We start from the raw sequence: 15,877 nt of genomic DNA, 5'->3' as shown, positions 1-15,877 counted from the left end.
TTATTTTTAAGTAAGCACAACCCCCAATGTAGGACTTGAACTCACAACCCTGAGATCAAGAATCATATGTTCCATTGATTAAGCCAAACGGGGGCCCCTCAATCAGTTCTTTTGATGATATAATATGAATTATCCCATTTGGCAAAGTTTACCATTTTTCATAAAGAGTTCTTTAAAGTGTGCTCCTAACCTTTTCTGGCATAAAATATTTTATAATTCTCCAGTTACTCTAACTTTGTTTTTATCAGACTTATAGGTGGTTCTGTAGTGTTCATCCATGTAAAGAAAAACTGTGCACTATTTTGAAAAGGATCACTGCTAAAAATCTTATACAGATTCAGTTGAATTCTGATAGCTTTATTTATTTTGTTTCATTGCAGAAATACAGTCATGGACTTTTTTTGAACTGTAAAATTCTGTGTTGTTTTTTTTTTTAATGTTTATTTGTTTATTTCTGAGAAGGAGAGAAAGAGAGAGCAGAAGTGGGGGAGGGGCAGAGAGAGAGGGAGAGAGAGAACCCCAAGCAGGATTCTGTCAGCACAGAGCCTGACGCAGGGCTCGAACTCATTAACCTTGAGATCAGGACCTGAGTCAGGATCAAGGGTCACACGTTTAACTAACTGAGCTACCAGGTGCCCTGTTAAGTTCTATTTTTAAAGAATTACTGTTACAGCATTTATAATTCTTTTATGTTGGTATAGAGCTATATAAAACAAGAAAAAACTGTGTTTTAAAATGGATAAAATGGATCGTAATGTAGTATTTCATAGACTTGATAAGACTGTCCTTTGTCTTCCAGGATCAATGTCAGTAATGGTTACAATTGGTTTTTTCAGCTATTCATCTAATTCATTCATCGAAAACCTAGCCATGGCTGTACTGAGTTGTAAGTACATAACCAGCAAACTTTTGGTGCTATTGAAACTTCCCTTTTTTTCACAGAACTATTGCACAGCCAAAACTTTGTACATATCTGATTCAGACAAGAGAAAGCACTTCATGTTGTCTGTAAAGATGTTCTATGGCAACAGCGATGATATTGGTGTGTTCCTCAGCAAGCGGATAAAAGTCATCTCCAAACCTTCCAAAAAGAAGCAGTCATTGAAGAATGCTGACTGTACGTATCCTTGAGTTTTGTTTTTTGTCACCAATTCCCCTGATGGATTAATAAGACAAATTCAACTATTTTTGCTTTTTGATAGCAAATTCGTTTGTTAGTAACAGTTTTGTGGCCCTCCACTTAATCTGAAACTGTCACATGTATTATTGCCATTTTATGGTCATCTTTTTTTTTTTTTTTTTTTTTTTTTTTAATTGAAATGGACAATGCCCGGTCTACGGAGATGGTTCCCAGCCAGAGTTGCTTCTGCAGTGTTCCCCAGAGGCATATGGGAAGTGGGAATTTATTCCTTGTGCTGTCAGTGACCACAGGGAGTGCTGATTGGGCATTGGGTGCATCAGACAGTGGCGCTAAAAGTCCTCGTTCTCATTCCACAGAGAATTGATCCCCCAAGAACATCAAAAGCTCCTCTTTGAGAAGCACTGTTATCAAATGGGCTGTGGAAGTCCTTCCTGAAAACCTAAACAAAATTTTTAACACAGTTGCTCTGGCAAAGACTGCTGCCTCATGAGCAGATTTTTAGACTACCAAATACCAAAGATAAACGCTGTCTGACTGAGTTACACATTGCAACCCCTGCACCCAATTTTCTTTTTCTTTTTTTTTTTAACTCTTTATTATGAAAATTTTCAAACTTACCTAAAAGGGAGAGACTTGTATAAGGTGACCGGCCCCCTGGCCTCAACAGGTTTTGCCAGTTCTGTTTCATTTTTTCCATGGTCCTTCCTCCTCTGACTTCTGGAATATTTTAATGGAAATCTCAGATGACCTGTTCTTTCAACCATCATTTCTGCAGTAGTGGTGCCTAAAAGTATTGACAGTAGTGCTTTAATGCCATCTAAAAACCAGTCCGTGTGCAGACTTATTACATGGTCTCTGAAGTGTTATTTTACAGTTGTGTGTGTGTGTGTGTGTTTCTTAGCAGTTGGCCTGTTCAAACTTGGATCCAAATATGGCCCATACATTTTAACCTATAATAGTGTGTTCTCTCCCCCTCCAATCTTTCCATGTCATTTGCTGAAGAAACTGGGTAATTTTTCCTTTGGAATTTCCATATTCCGGATCTGGCTGATTACTTGTGCCTCTGTCTCTCATATTTTCCATAAACTGGTGGTTAGATCTAAAGACGTATTTTAGAATTAGCTGGTCCTCTATATGTTTGTTTCCTTCTAATCAGAAGTCAGAGATGATACCTGAGATGATACCCACGTCTTGTCCTGTTAAGATTGTTAATAGTAAGTTGAGCTGTTGCTAGCCTAATCCATTGGTACAGAGTTCCTCAGCAACCATTAGCCACTGAGGATGGCTGCTTAAATCTAGTGTTTTATGAAGGGCTTTTTCGTATTCTTTTACTTAGAACTTGTTAGCGTTTTGTTTCAAATAATAGTCTGCAGAGAAAAGGCAGGATAGACACTTGCTTACTAATTTGCAGAATAGCAGTAGTATTTTTTGAAAGTGCTCAAGGTTTTAGGAGTTTTGTTTAGTTTGCTTGTTTTTATTTTGTTTTATTATGAACTTATTCGGTTTTTATATATTGGTTGGTTTTAGTTCCCTCAGTCATTATTATTATAACCATTTATATTATGGAAATTTTCAAACATAGTAAAGTAGACAGAGTTGCATAATTATACGAAAGCTCTGTGTCCAGCCTCTAATTTCAAGACTGATCTTAACTGCAGGCCAGTCTTACTTCATCTATACCTGTATCACACCCCCACTTTCCTCTGCCCTCATTTTAGTTCAATGCAAATATAAGACCTCTCATCTGTAAACATGTATCTCTGAAAGATTGAGGCTCTTGCTTTTTTATTCTAATTAAAATACCATGATCACATAAAAACAAATATGTTATAAAACAACTATAAAAAGAAATAATTTCTTCATATTATCAAATGTCTAATTAAACAAATTTAAAATTATCTAAAATGACATTTTGTTAGTACTTTGGTTGAATCAGAATTCAAATTTTGAATCCCCATCGGATATTTACACTATATATTATATTGACATGTCCTTGAGTATTTTTTAAAGTAAACATGTCTACTACTTACTTATTTTCTTTTTTATTTTATTTAGTTTTTAGAGAATGAGAGAGAAGAGTGAGTGGGGCAGAGGGAGGGAGTGGGGGAGACAGAGAGAAAATAGGCTGGCTTCTTGCTCAGCAGGGAGCCTGATGCCTGCAGGGCTCTGTCCCTTGACCCTGGGATCGTGACCTGAGCTGAAATCAAGAGTCGGATGCTCAGCCAACTGAGCCACCCAGGCACCCCACCTCGAGTACTTTTTATCTTTGGATTCCCTCTTCATGGCTCTCTCTCCTTGCAATGTATTTATTGAAGAGACTGAGTCGTTTGGCCCTGAGAGATGACCACATACTGGATTTTGCTAATTTCATTTCCTTGGTGTAGTTTAATGTATCTTATGAACTAGTAGTGTCAAAGAGAACACAGTACAGCCAGACACTAGTTAAAGGTGGTAAAGACAGATCGTATTCAGTACTGTCACAGGAGGGAGAAGAGACTTCAGTGTGGAGCTGAGCTCAGTGGATTGTTAGTCCAGGAACAGAGTGAGGGGAGGGGGCAGTGGATAGAACATTACCAAGAGGAAACATTAAGGGTACAGGGGCTCTAGAGGAGCCAGCTTAACAGGATTTTTGCTAAAGGCTGGCCTCTCTCTGGTGATCAGATACTCAGGGTGGCGCATGAGGAACTTAATCAGATGTCAGGGGTGGGAGAAAGACTTAGGGAATCTTGCAGTAACTGGGCTGGGAAGGCCAAGAGGGAAGAGGAGCCTGTCTTTAAAGTATGGGCAAGGAGAGGGGCGCCTGGGTGGCTCAGTCGGTTGGGGGTCCAACTTCAGCTCAGGTCATGATCTTGCAGTTCGTGAGTTCGAGCCCCGCGTCGGGCTCTGCTGACAGCTCAGAGCTTGGAGTCTGCTTTGGATTCTGTGTCTCCCTTTCTCTGCCCCTCCCCCGCTCATGTACCCCCTCCCTCCCTCTCTCTTTCTCTCTCTCAAAAATAAATAAACATTAAAAATTTTTTAAGTTTGGTCAAGGAGAGCATCTTTGTAGTCCATTTAGATGCTTGCTCAGATTTAAATTTGTTCTTTGGTTTTTGTTGTCGTTGCTAGAGGACAAGGCTTACTTCATAATGGAGTTGGGTGTTCTTGCTAATGTGATGGATTCACACTATCTCCAATTCAAATTATAGGATTTTATTTAAACTCACTTTTTCTAAAAAATAAAAATAAAAAAAATAAACTCACTTTTTCTGTTGATTGTAAGTTTCTTATTGACAGAGAACATATTTCACTTTCAGAATATTTTCCTCCTTACATAGATGTGGTTGTTTTTTCAAGAAATTTCATGCAATGCTATATACTTCAAGGTATTTAGAAGAAATCAAAATCTCTAAAATCACAATATCCAGGGGCAGTTGGCCTCAACTTTGCTAAACATTCTTCTAGACTCCTGAGTACATTCCATAGGATTGGATGTGAGCACGTGGACACACACGTACAGCCACATAAATACATATATAATGGAACCACAGTATAGAGAGGGTTTTATAGCCCGTTTTTCCACTCAGTGATATACTAGGGAGATACTTTTTTTTTAATCAGTGCATTTTGATATACATTATTTAATAGGTGAATGATATTATAATGTATTTAATCACTTTCCTATTGTTGGATATTTAAGAATAATGTCCCTTTACTGAATAGCACTGCATTAAATATACTGTATAGTTCTCATTTAAAAAATATTTTATGGACGTATTTTACAAATCTTTAGCCTGACATCATTAATGAGAGTTACCTTGATTTTTTTTTTTTTTTTTTTTAGGGTATCAATTTGTTAGCAGAATCTATTAATTATTAAGTAATAGTAAAGAATAATTATAACTTGCCAGGTACAGGTCCTTTCCCCCCAGTCACATAAATAGAAGCTGTTTTTTCTTTGCAGTGTGCATTGCCTCAGGAACAAAGGTGGCTCTGTTTAATCGACTTCGATCCCAGACAGTTAGTACCAGATACTTGCATGTAGAAGGAGGTAATTTCCATGCCAGTTCTCAGCAGTGGGGAGCATTTTACATTCATCTCTGTGAGTATGAAAATGTGTATTTGATGTTTTTAGTGTGAAGCTGTTGAAATTCTTTGATAATAAGACACACAGATCTATTAAGTTTTATCATTTTCCTAAGTAGATTAAAGAACTCTAAAAGATAATAATTCGATCTCTTTTGTCATTCCACTGTAGTGGATGATGATGAATCAGAAGGAGAAGAATTCACAGTTCGTGATGGCTACATCCACTATGGACAGACAGTCAAACTTGTGTGCTCGGTCACCGGCATGGCTCTCCCAAGACTGGTATGCTCTGCTCTTGCTGCTGTGTGTGGTGAAAATTAAGAACACCAAAAAGGCACAACGTTCAGATGTAAAAATATGCTTCGGTTTCATTTTTTAATTTAAGAAGACATGTCAGTAATCACTGCTATTGATTATTGACAATTACACCCCACCTTATTTAAAAACTGATTTAAGGCAGACAGCCAATTTTTGTGAATTCATTATTAACGACTTTCTGTTACACTGTTTCTAATAAATTTTGGTGGCGTTTTGCTTCTTGGTTGCATATCTGAACATGTTCAATAGAGGGCACTAAATAATTGCATTATGATTTCTTTCCTTAACCAGTACAGATATACTATATTCATTTTTTGTGGTACCTGATATTCTCACCACAGGACCAAGTTTTCAGAAGCATAGAAATTCTTACTTCTTTAAAAATATGAGCATAGTTTTTACTAGTTTATTCTCCAACAAGAAGATGGAGTTATTAAAAATTAAATTGTTATTTCATACTCTGAGAGAGAAGCACGGTGTTTAGGACTTTTTGTTTGCTAGGACGATTTTGAAACTGTAAAAACTGCTTTTCTTCGCAAAATGAACGCAAAAGCCCCTTACACTCCCGCCTTTATATTCCCCCTCCTTTTCAGAAAGAAAAGTTAGTTATGTTAAAGACGGAGGGGATTTGGGAGTATGTCTGATTCAAGGTCCGGGGGGTGGGGGGTAGGGACACAGTGTTGGGCTGTATCCAGTTTATCTCAGAAATACGGTAGATATTGTACCAGCGAGCTACAGAGCCAGCACAGGAGAGAGCGCCGGCTGGAGTTCTCCCTGATGTTTTAGGAATGTAGAATTCCCCACACACATGGCTTACGTTGTAACATTTGCATTGCCAGGTGTCTCAGATTTCTTTCCTTTTCTTGATAATTAGAAATGACCAAAGCAAGTTTTTGATGCCAAATAGTAGTGGCCATCTTTGGTTTCGTTATTGGTGAGAGGTCGTTCAGTAGGGTCTCTGTCCAAAGAACTGTTGTGGGGAATAAAATCGAACCAAACGTGGCTCATGTTCACGATGTGCTTATTACTAGCTAGTGGAGAAACCGTGGAACGCACAAATAACAGGACTGCAGACGAGTCATGACTCTCACGTAGAGGAGAAGGATGAGTGAGTGCTGCAGGCTTACATCATTCAAAACTCAGTTATGTCTCTAAAATCCAGACCTCCTCAAATTTAAATATTGCCCTAAGACTTTAGCATCAAACTGAAACATTTTGCTTGAATTTAGTCAGTCTCAAAGACTATCTTAGAAGTTCTCATTGCCACAGTGTACTGTCTCCCTTTAAACTCAAAAATGGGTGTGGTGTTAGTAGAATGGAAGATATTCTGACTAAATGACCTGCAGAGCTAAAAAATGTAAACATGAAGAATGCTAACTTTAAAGATGGGGACTTTTATACAATTGTAGCTTAGTTAAAGAAAAATCTTTGGATATTGAGATGTAAACCAAGTAATAAAAGCCAATATTATTGCATGATATCAATAGGATTGTTCTAAGCACTTTACATATATTGATGTAATCCTCATAAAACTCAGTAGTTACTGTGAAGGATGTTCATTGTGGAGCAATGTGTTACTGCCCTACGTGCACAGGTTCATTCTATAAATAGTCCTGAACCTTCCATGTGCCAGACACTGTCTAGATGCTGGATACAGTGGTGAGCAAGATGGGCTTTCTTTCCTCATGGAGCTTGCAGTTTTAGGGAGATGGACAACATTAGCTAAAGAAATAACCATATTAACATATTAACATATTAACACAAATGTTAGGAAAGTAAGTTAAAACAGGGTAAAGACCTAGAGACCTTGGGGAGTGCTTGGAGTGGTCGGAGAAATCTTCAAAGTGGGTATATTTGAACAGAGACCAGAACGAAGGTGGGAACCACAAACTGTCAAGGGCATTTCAGACAGACAGCACAAGTGGAGACAGAATGTCAGACCAGAGTGGTGAGGACTAGTGAGGAAGGCGCTGTAGTCTGAACTGGGGAGGGGTGGGAAATGAGGCGACAAGGTCAGCCTTGTAGATGTGATGGCATCTTGTAGAGTCTCTCTCTGTATCTAGAGTATGGACTTTATATTACCTACATATGCCAGGAGGCCACTGAAAGGTTTTAACCAGGGCATGATGACTGATTTATGTTTAGCAGGATAATTCTGGCTGCTCTGTGAAGAGGAGAACATGGGGTATAGCAGTGGGAACAGAGAGACAGTGGTTGGACTTTGGTCATAATTCAGGATGGTAGCAGTAAGGTGATGAGAGATGACACATTTATTTGAAAGTAGATTTAATAGAATTTGTTGACAGTTTGGATGATTAGGTATAAGAGAAAACAAGGAGTCAATTTGGATTTGAGTGAGTAGTGGTGCCATTTACTGAGCTGTGAGTTGGAGGAAGTTAGAAGTTTGGGTATTTTTTTTTTTTTTTTAAATGTTTACTTATTTTTGAAAGAAGAGACAGAGGGTGAATGGGGGAAGGGCAGAGAAAGAGGGAGACCCAGAATCCAAATCAGACTCCAGGCTCTGAGCTCTCAGCACAGAGCCTGATGCGTGGCTCGAACTCACAAACTGTGAGGTCGTGACCTGAGCTGAAGTCGGACGCTCAACTGAATGAGCCACCCAGGTGCCCCAGGTTTTTAATTATATGTATATGTATGTACACACGCGCACACACACACACACACACACACACACACACACACACAGGGAGAGGGAGGGAGGGAGGGGGGAGGGAGAGTAGTCTTCAGAGATTTTTTTCTGATGTGGTTGTATATCATTGGAAAAGTCAACTGAACTTGCTACATAAAATACGGTCCATTGGCCAGCAGGGTTAACACCAGCTGTCAGCTTGTTAGAAATGCAGACTATTAGGCCCACGTGAAATCTGTGGGATTAGAACAGATGTGTTTTTAACAAAAACCCCAGATGATTTGTATGCACAGTAAAGCTTGAAAGGCAGTGATCTAGAAAACGAGTATCTGCCTGCTCTGTTTTTCAGGTATTCCCAGAAGAAGGTAACCATTTCCACATTCTACCACGCTTGTGATCTGAAAGTATTTTTTATACCTAGCCTTAGTGTTTGTAAATGTTTTTGTATATACACTGTGATGTGTTGTTATAGCATATTCTTTCCGTGTGCCCTTGGCAGTGTCCAGAATGAAAGCTCTCCATATGTGATGACCTTTTCTTTCTTAATTATTGAACTATAGATAATTAGGAAAGTGGATAAGCAAACCGCATTACTGGATGCAGACGATCCTGTGTCACAACTCCATAAATGTGCATTTTACCTTAAGGATACAGAAAGAATGTACTTGTGCCTTTCTCAAGAAAGAATAATCCAGTTTCAGGTATGTTCTTAAATTACTGATTTAAAAAAAAAAAAAATTTGTCAGCTATTTGGTTAGCAGCATACAGAAACCTAAAACTCTTGTTTAATGTTAATTGTACCCAAAGACACAAAGCCGTTTTCAGGTATTTTTCTCAAGTCTGAAGGTTCTTAACCTACTTGATCCTGAGACATGGCAGTCATCTCACCTCAAGGAAGAACTCAAATCCATAAACATGTTCTTGGAGAGACAGTTAATATCTATTTCTGGGAATCAAAAAAGGTTCTCAGATCATCCAAAAGTAGATTTTGGGTGTTCATTGAGTCCTCTGAAACTGTGTGAAGATGTTGTATGTAGATGCACACACATTTCTGGGGAGGGTTCATAATTATCAGATTTACGTCGAGGTCTTCCTAGATAGTAATGAGGAAATGTTTCGAAAGCTGATTTTTAACTGCATTTACTAGAAGTCTTTCATGAAGACGTCTATGACATGGGCAGATGATTTAGTGGGCTGGTTAACACTTCGTGTGAAACACACTTGTAAACACCTGAAGACCCCGTTTCAGAGAGATGGCCACATACAGCCGTCCTCCTCAGCCCAGAACTGCTGGACTGGCCTGGGTGTTTGAAGGTAGGGGTGGGGGGTTGCCAGTTCACATCCTGGTTTCCTCCTGCTGGAAGTAGCTAGGTTCAACTGCTCTCGATGCTTGAAGGGCTCTTACTCTCTTAGGGATCCATAAAGAGTTTTAAGTAGCTATTTACATCACGAATACTATCTTTTATTAAAGAAATTATGCAGGTACTGGTGTGCTCTTAAATGGATATTCTGAAAGGTATTACTTTTAATATGTCACTGAAATATTTCATGGTATAAAAAACTACTGGATGTGAGGTTGTCATATTGATGCTCTGTGTTTAGTTAGGGATTGGCAGAGCACCATGTTTGGAAAGTTCAGAAATTTGTAGTAAATTGTCTGCCTGTTAACTCCAGTCTATGAATGTTACCTTGTTAAAATTGTCTTTATACTGCAGTGTATATAAACTTCCACTTCTAAACATTTCTTTCTTCATCAGGCCACTCCATGCCCAAAAGAACCAAATAAAGAGATGATAAATGATGGAGCTTCCTGGACAATCATTAGTACGGATAAGGCAGAGTATACATTTTACGAGGGGATGGGCCCTGTCCTTGCCCCAGTCACCCCTGTGCCTGTCGTAGAAAGTCTTCAGGTGAGACCCCTTACAAGTTGACTTTTAGCTCTTTGCAGTTGCTTTCTCTGCTCTGACTTAGCATGATTTTATTTCACAATTAATCATAAGATTTGGAGATTTTGTTAATACATTGTTGATTAAAAAAAATAAAAGCATACTTTTTATACAAGAAAATTTAAGTCACCTATATTATCTTGAGATGTTTTTAGCTCATTTTGTCCTTATAACCATATTATTTAAGAGTTTTATTTTTCCATTTTTTTCACAAATCATAGTCAAATGAAAAACTAATATGTGTACTTTAATGGAAAATGAAAAGTTTTCTCAACACTGTTCTGATTTTCTGTGAATTTCAGTTGAATGGCGGTGGGGACGTAGCAATGCTTGAACTTACAGGACAGAATTTCACTCCAAATTTACGAGTGTGGTTTGGGGATGTAGAAGCTGAAACTATGTACAGGTACTTAATGAAACTTTTTACATCATCCAGAGTTTTTGATGGGGTTGGGTACATGAGATTCTTTCCTAATACTGATTGTAATGTATCGAGCAACCTTGTTTTAAGTTCCAGTTCTAAAATTTACCTTCCTTTTAAGTGCTTTATATTTCCTCCTCAGATGTGGAGAGAGTATGCTCTGTGTTGTCCCAGACATTTCTGCATTCCGGGAGGGCTGGCGATGGGTCCGGCAGCCAGTCCAGGTTCCAGTAACTTTGGTCCGTAATGATGGAATCATTTATTCCACCAGCCTTACCTTTACCTACACACCGGAACCAGGGCCACGGCCACACTGCAGTGCGGCAGGAGCAATCCTTCGAGCCAGTTCAAGCCAAGTGCCCCCTAATGAATCAAACACAAACAGCGAGGGAAGTTACACAAATGTCAGCACAAATTCTACCAGTGTCACATCATCTGCAGCAACAGTGGTGTCCTAACTACCGGCTTCTTGCTGGGACTTAAACTGACTTGAGTGCGGCAAAATGTTGACAAAAAAAAAAAAAAAGAAAGAAAGAAAGAAAAAAAATGAACAATCTTTTGTGGTTTCTTGGGAAAACTTTTCATACCAGGTGATACTGTTCAGAAACCCCATTACCTACAAGTGCTGATCTGAAGTGCAGAAGCCGCAGTAAAACAAACAAACAAAACGTCGAAATGTACAAACTATTGGGAATCGATTGTTTTCGGCTGTTACTCTTGTTTGGTTGGTTTTTGTTTGGTTTTGTTTAAATGGGCAAGAAATAGAGATGTGGCTGGAATAAAAGTTAATCAAACTAGAAGACACAAATCTAACATAGTTTTTACGGACCAAGGAACTTGTATAAGCTTTAGCAAAAGGTACATTTTCACCATACCTTTTTTTATATCACAGTATATAGTACACCTTTGTTACCAAATAGGTCCCTCTCCTCCCCACCCCGTCTGAGCTTTTGCTCTACAGTACATTCAAGTTCCAAGCCTGACCATGCTTGTTTAACCTAATTACCATATTCTTCCAGGTTTTTTTTTTTGGTTTAAGGCTGGAACTGATCTTTTTATTTTATTTTATTTTTTTAAAGCTGATGTCTTAATGACTTTTCACGAGTCGAAATTGTTCTGATTTCAGCAAGTCAAATCTTGTAAAGGCCCGCCTATTTTTTTTTTTTTTTTAAGATTATATGAAGTCTGTGCAAAAGCTTTAAAAAAAATGCCTCTGCCTTGCCTGCAGTACATGCAATGTATGTTAACTTAGTCTCTATTCTCAGACACTGTTGGTAGGTCTTTCCTTGTTTTCCTTTTTTTGTTGTTGTTGTTCTAAATGTATTTATAGTGGTATTCCAAGAGGTTCTAAAATTTCCGTGGAATTAAATGTGGCCATTTAGTCATTAATGAATTCATGGTGCAGAACATGTTGGTATTTGAAGTGTTCTCTCCCCTTTGCCCATGTGTAAATGTATCTACATGTTCCAGATTCGTTCAGGTCCCCCGCCCCACTCCTAATCTTGTACATAACTTGTATTATGTGTAAGTTAAACATTTTATTTTGAACTTGGAATGTTCCCAGTGATCTCCTTCAGCAGGGTGTTTTCCACCTTGTTAGCATAGGACAAAAAAAAAAAAAAAATATCATGAGAAGTATTTGCTACCAGCTGGTAGATGGTGCCCTTATTGTATAATGAGAAAATCTCAGCAAAAGCATGTGTTTGTTTACTTATTTTTTTTATTTTATTATTATTATTATTTTTTTGGTAGCCTAGGTCAAAACATCATTGTAACCTTGAAACAAGATGCTTTTATTAGATGACCAACTCAAATAGCTTGGAAGACAGTACTTTAGAACAGATAGTTGTGAGATTGTAAAACTGCAAATGCAATTAATCTTTTCATCTCTCTCCTGACTCCTCTGTCTTCTCTTCCCCAGTGCTGAGTGTCTCCACAGATGTCTCCTACTCAGAAGACATTTCTTTTCCATTCAGTTAAGATTTCGTTGCATTCGGGTTGTGCGTTGGCCCTTCCATGCTGTAGGCTCACCGGTTTTTCCTTGCTTCCATTCCTGCACTCTGGTCAGGCCTTTGTTCAGTTTCTTAGAAATTGCAGCCGACTCACTGGGCTACATTTAGTACAGGAACCGTGTGTGTGATGTTCTAGGACACAGTCTAGTACTACAATCATTCTTTCTAGAGTTCAAAACTACCTCTAGAGTGTGGTAAGCTTTTACTGTCCCATAAAACAGGAGCCACAAGTACCTTATGAATGCAAAACTAACTTCCCACAGTGTTGCCATACAGAACATTGTCTTTCTGGTGTCATGGGCTGTTTTGAAAACGTCTTCATCGGTAGACTTTGTAAACATTAGTAGCTTTCCCCCTCTCCCCAGCTTTGTTATCTTCATCACTCATTCTTTTGCTCAGACTGTGTCATTGTAAATATAATTCCTAACTTCTCTAAATCACCTTTTCCTCAGTTTTCAAGGAGGAAGTCACTTGTAAAACACATTACTGGTTAAATCAGAGTTATTGTGGTTTTATCGTACTGCAAGCCTTTTTAATTACTCACAGGCTGCATTATTCTATATGTATAGCCTTCTCTTCAGATCTGCTCCAGTCACTAGCTTCTCTCGTAAGCTGACCCTGCCTCACACTTCAAATCTGATCCAGTGATCAAGGGCAGAATTGTGGCCTTACCTTTCTTTGTTTTAACTGTTTACTAGCTCCTTCTTGCAAACTTGCTTATTTCTGAGTAGTATTTATTCTTCTCTGTTGAGTCATGGAAGTAATCTTTACACTGCTTTTGGTTCGGAGCGTGGAAATATTTTCAGTGCCGCTTTACTTCCAATGGGCCACAAGTTTCCTCCACTCCCCAGGTTGGTTACATACAAAACTATGTTAAATTAACCGATACCAGATGAGATACTTTTGAAGAACAGACTATTCCTTACGTAGCTTTGCAGCTCAAATTCTCCAAGTTTATGGCTTTGTTAAAATGAACTTTGCTTTTTTACTATTTAATTATACCTTATTTTGGCTGTTTGTTTCTTTTAATAAGATAATTTTGAAATACTAGACTGTAAAGCCTTTTCCTGTTTGTTTTTTGTTTGTTTGAAAAGTCCGAGAATGTACTTCTACAGACATTTCCCTTGCTATTTTATGCCATTCTGCATACCACAAACTAAAGACTGAAATGATTTCTGTTGTAGCTTATTTTTTTTATCAGTAGTTCTTTTGTCAGCTGCTTTAAAAAAAAATCTTTATGGATTTGTAAATCATTTTCAGTGTATAATTTATAGGAGCCTTGTCCTCTGGTTATAGTAGAATACAGCCCCTCCTCCGATGGCATTATTAGAGATGCTAGATGCTCTTCTTAGAATGGTGACCACTTCAGTTAGAAAACATTGGAGTTTTGGGTTGTTTCTGGTTTTTTAAAATTCTTTTTTAGAAGGGTATGTTGTGCTCTCGTGAGCTATGCAATTTCTAAAAATATGCTAGAAGTTGAGTCCATGATCCAGTCTGTTTTTTAGTTCCATTGAATTGATCACATAGATTGGGAAGGCAGTTAAAGGCTTTAAATGTAGAATGCCCTTTTGATTTTGAATGATTTCAGAATCGAACACTAGTATAATATTTAACCTGCTGCTGACTTTTCTTCAACTGTGGCAACTAAAGGCATCCTCATATATGTGTTAGTGAAATATTTATCCCTCTTCTGCACAGACTTATTTGCGATCATAACTGGTTAGTTTTCGTTTTTGTTTTTGTTTTTAATGAAACTGGTACCATCTGTGCCCTCACAGAATATTCCCCATGCAGTTTTTGAGAACTAAACTCGTCCTGTTTAACCAGATAATCCACGGGGTGGGGGAGGGGGGTTCCTTTTTTAAACAAAATGCTATTCAATTATTAACCAAGTTACTTACTTTTGATTTCAAAAGCAGCTGTGTTTTCTAATGAGTGCTGAACAAATGTGTGTTCAGTACTTCTGATTTTGTTTTCAAGCACTGTAATGTGGGCTGGATGATTAGAAACAATAATATATTAGGGTTTCTATTTAACCCTTTCAGGACTGAACTGTATCTCCTATTAATTTTTCCCTGTGTCGTGATAAATGTTTGCCGGCATTCAGTACTGTGTTGGTCCAGATGTAGGTTTATATGCTCATTTTTAGCTTATTTCTTGTACCTTGCAGCATGCTGTACGCATTCAGTCCTTAAGGGGTTTATTTTACAAACTGTGCGCCTGTAAGGTTTATTAGCAATAAGATAGAAAATTGAGCAAGTTTATACCATAATTTTGTAGAAAAAAGAATCTGCTCAGTTCCATATTTCGCCCATGAGAAACCTGCAATACGGGCAGTTTCAAGGAATAAATAAAAAAGGAAACACAAACCATTGTAAAGTCTTCTGTTGGCTGTGCCTGATGCACGTGTTAGCGTCTTGGCTTTCCGAATAGTTCATGAAGTAGAATTAAATTACGTATCACAGTTTGCATATTAAAAAATCTTACCTTGCTGTCTATATCACGTCAAAGCGATAGCTATGCTCTTTTTCTATTCAGTATTTGTAACTGTGTAATGCTTTCCAGAGAGAGAGTTCTGGGGGTTTTCTCCATGTAAATAATAAATAAGGAAAGGGGCTTTGTCACCCAAGGGGCAGATCTCCCAATCCAGGAGCATTTCAAGCTAATCTCAACAAGATTAATGAGTATTATTTAACAGCAGCTTGCTTTTCCAGTATAATGATGGTATTTGGTTTGATGCACAGAAGAACATACAATGATGGTTTGTGCTTTTTAGTGGGGCCTCCTGATATGGAGAGAGAAGATTCTGTGTTTAGTACTGAAACAGTTAAAGGGGACGTTACATATTTTTTAAATCCTAGCAAGTTTGTTTTTTATCTGACTTCTCCCCCCTTCCAAGAAAAACATGTTATCAGAATTTTTCTAAAAAGACATCTTGCTCTAAAAATAGTGATTGTTAAATAAGAGACAATTTAAGTCGGAAGCTTTTAAGGCTCGAGATTGATAGTGATTACTTGATTTAGAGTTCAGAAGAGAATAATAAATGTGTATTCCTTGCCATAAACAGTATGTGAGCCCTTTCCAAGCAATCTTACCAAAGATCCATTAAGTGTATCTTACTCTTTTTGTCACTGCACCTCCAGATGATTGCCATTTACGGGGATGGAGAGGGCAGGCTACATCAGGTTCTAGCAGTAAGTGGTCACAGAAGGGAGTCTTTCCCTTTAAAAAAAAAAAAAAAAGGGGGCGCCTGGGTGGCGCAGTCGGTTAAGCGTCCGACTTCAGCCAGGTCACGATCTCGCGGTCCGTGAGTTCGAGCCCCGC

The 15,877-nt window shown here is 38.2% G+C and overlaps 1 protein-coding gene across 13 annotated transcripts in view; it reads left to right on the top strand.

Annotated features, from left to right (window-relative positions):
- The window catches only part of RBPJ (recombination signal binding protein for immunoglobulin kappa J region), a 220,675-nt gene extending 205,758 nt beyond the window's left edge, over nucleotides 1-14,917 (top strand). For 10 of the 13 annotated variants that reach the window (XM_045474326.1, XM_045474331.1, XM_045474325.1 and 7 more), the window contains 7 exons: nucleotides 943-1,117; nucleotides 5,082-5,219; nucleotides 5,376-5,488; nucleotides 8,732-8,872; nucleotides 9,929-10,084; nucleotides 10,423-10,526; nucleotides 10,684-14,917. In XM_045474326.1, coding sequence (XP_045330282.1) covers nucleotides 943-1,117; nucleotides 5,082-5,219; nucleotides 5,376-5,488; nucleotides 8,732-8,872; nucleotides 9,929-10,084; nucleotides 10,423-10,526; nucleotides 10,684-10,999 — 1,143 coding nt within the window. In that variant the 3' untranslated portion in view covers nucleotides 11,000-14,917. The remainder of the gene's footprint in view (nucleotides 1-942; nucleotides 1,118-5,081; nucleotides 5,220-5,375; nucleotides 5,489-8,731; nucleotides 8,873-9,928; nucleotides 10,085-10,422; nucleotides 10,527-10,683) is intronic. The other 3 variants (XM_045474336.1, XM_045474337.1, XM_045474338.1) reach the window with 1 other exon arrangement.
- The last annotated feature ends 960 nt before the right edge of the window (nucleotides 14,918-15,877 follow it).

This window comes from Leopardus geoffroyi, chromosome B1 (genome assembly GCF_018350155.1).
Source record: "Leopardus geoffroyi isolate Oge1 chromosome B1, O.geoffroyi_Oge1_pat1.0, whole genome shotgun sequence".
Classification (NCBI taxonomy): Eukaryota; Metazoa; Chordata; class Mammalia; order Carnivora; family Felidae; genus Leopardus; species Leopardus geoffroyi.
Note: the sequence above shows the minus strand (reverse complement) of the source record. Positions and strands in the feature narration are given on the sequence as shown.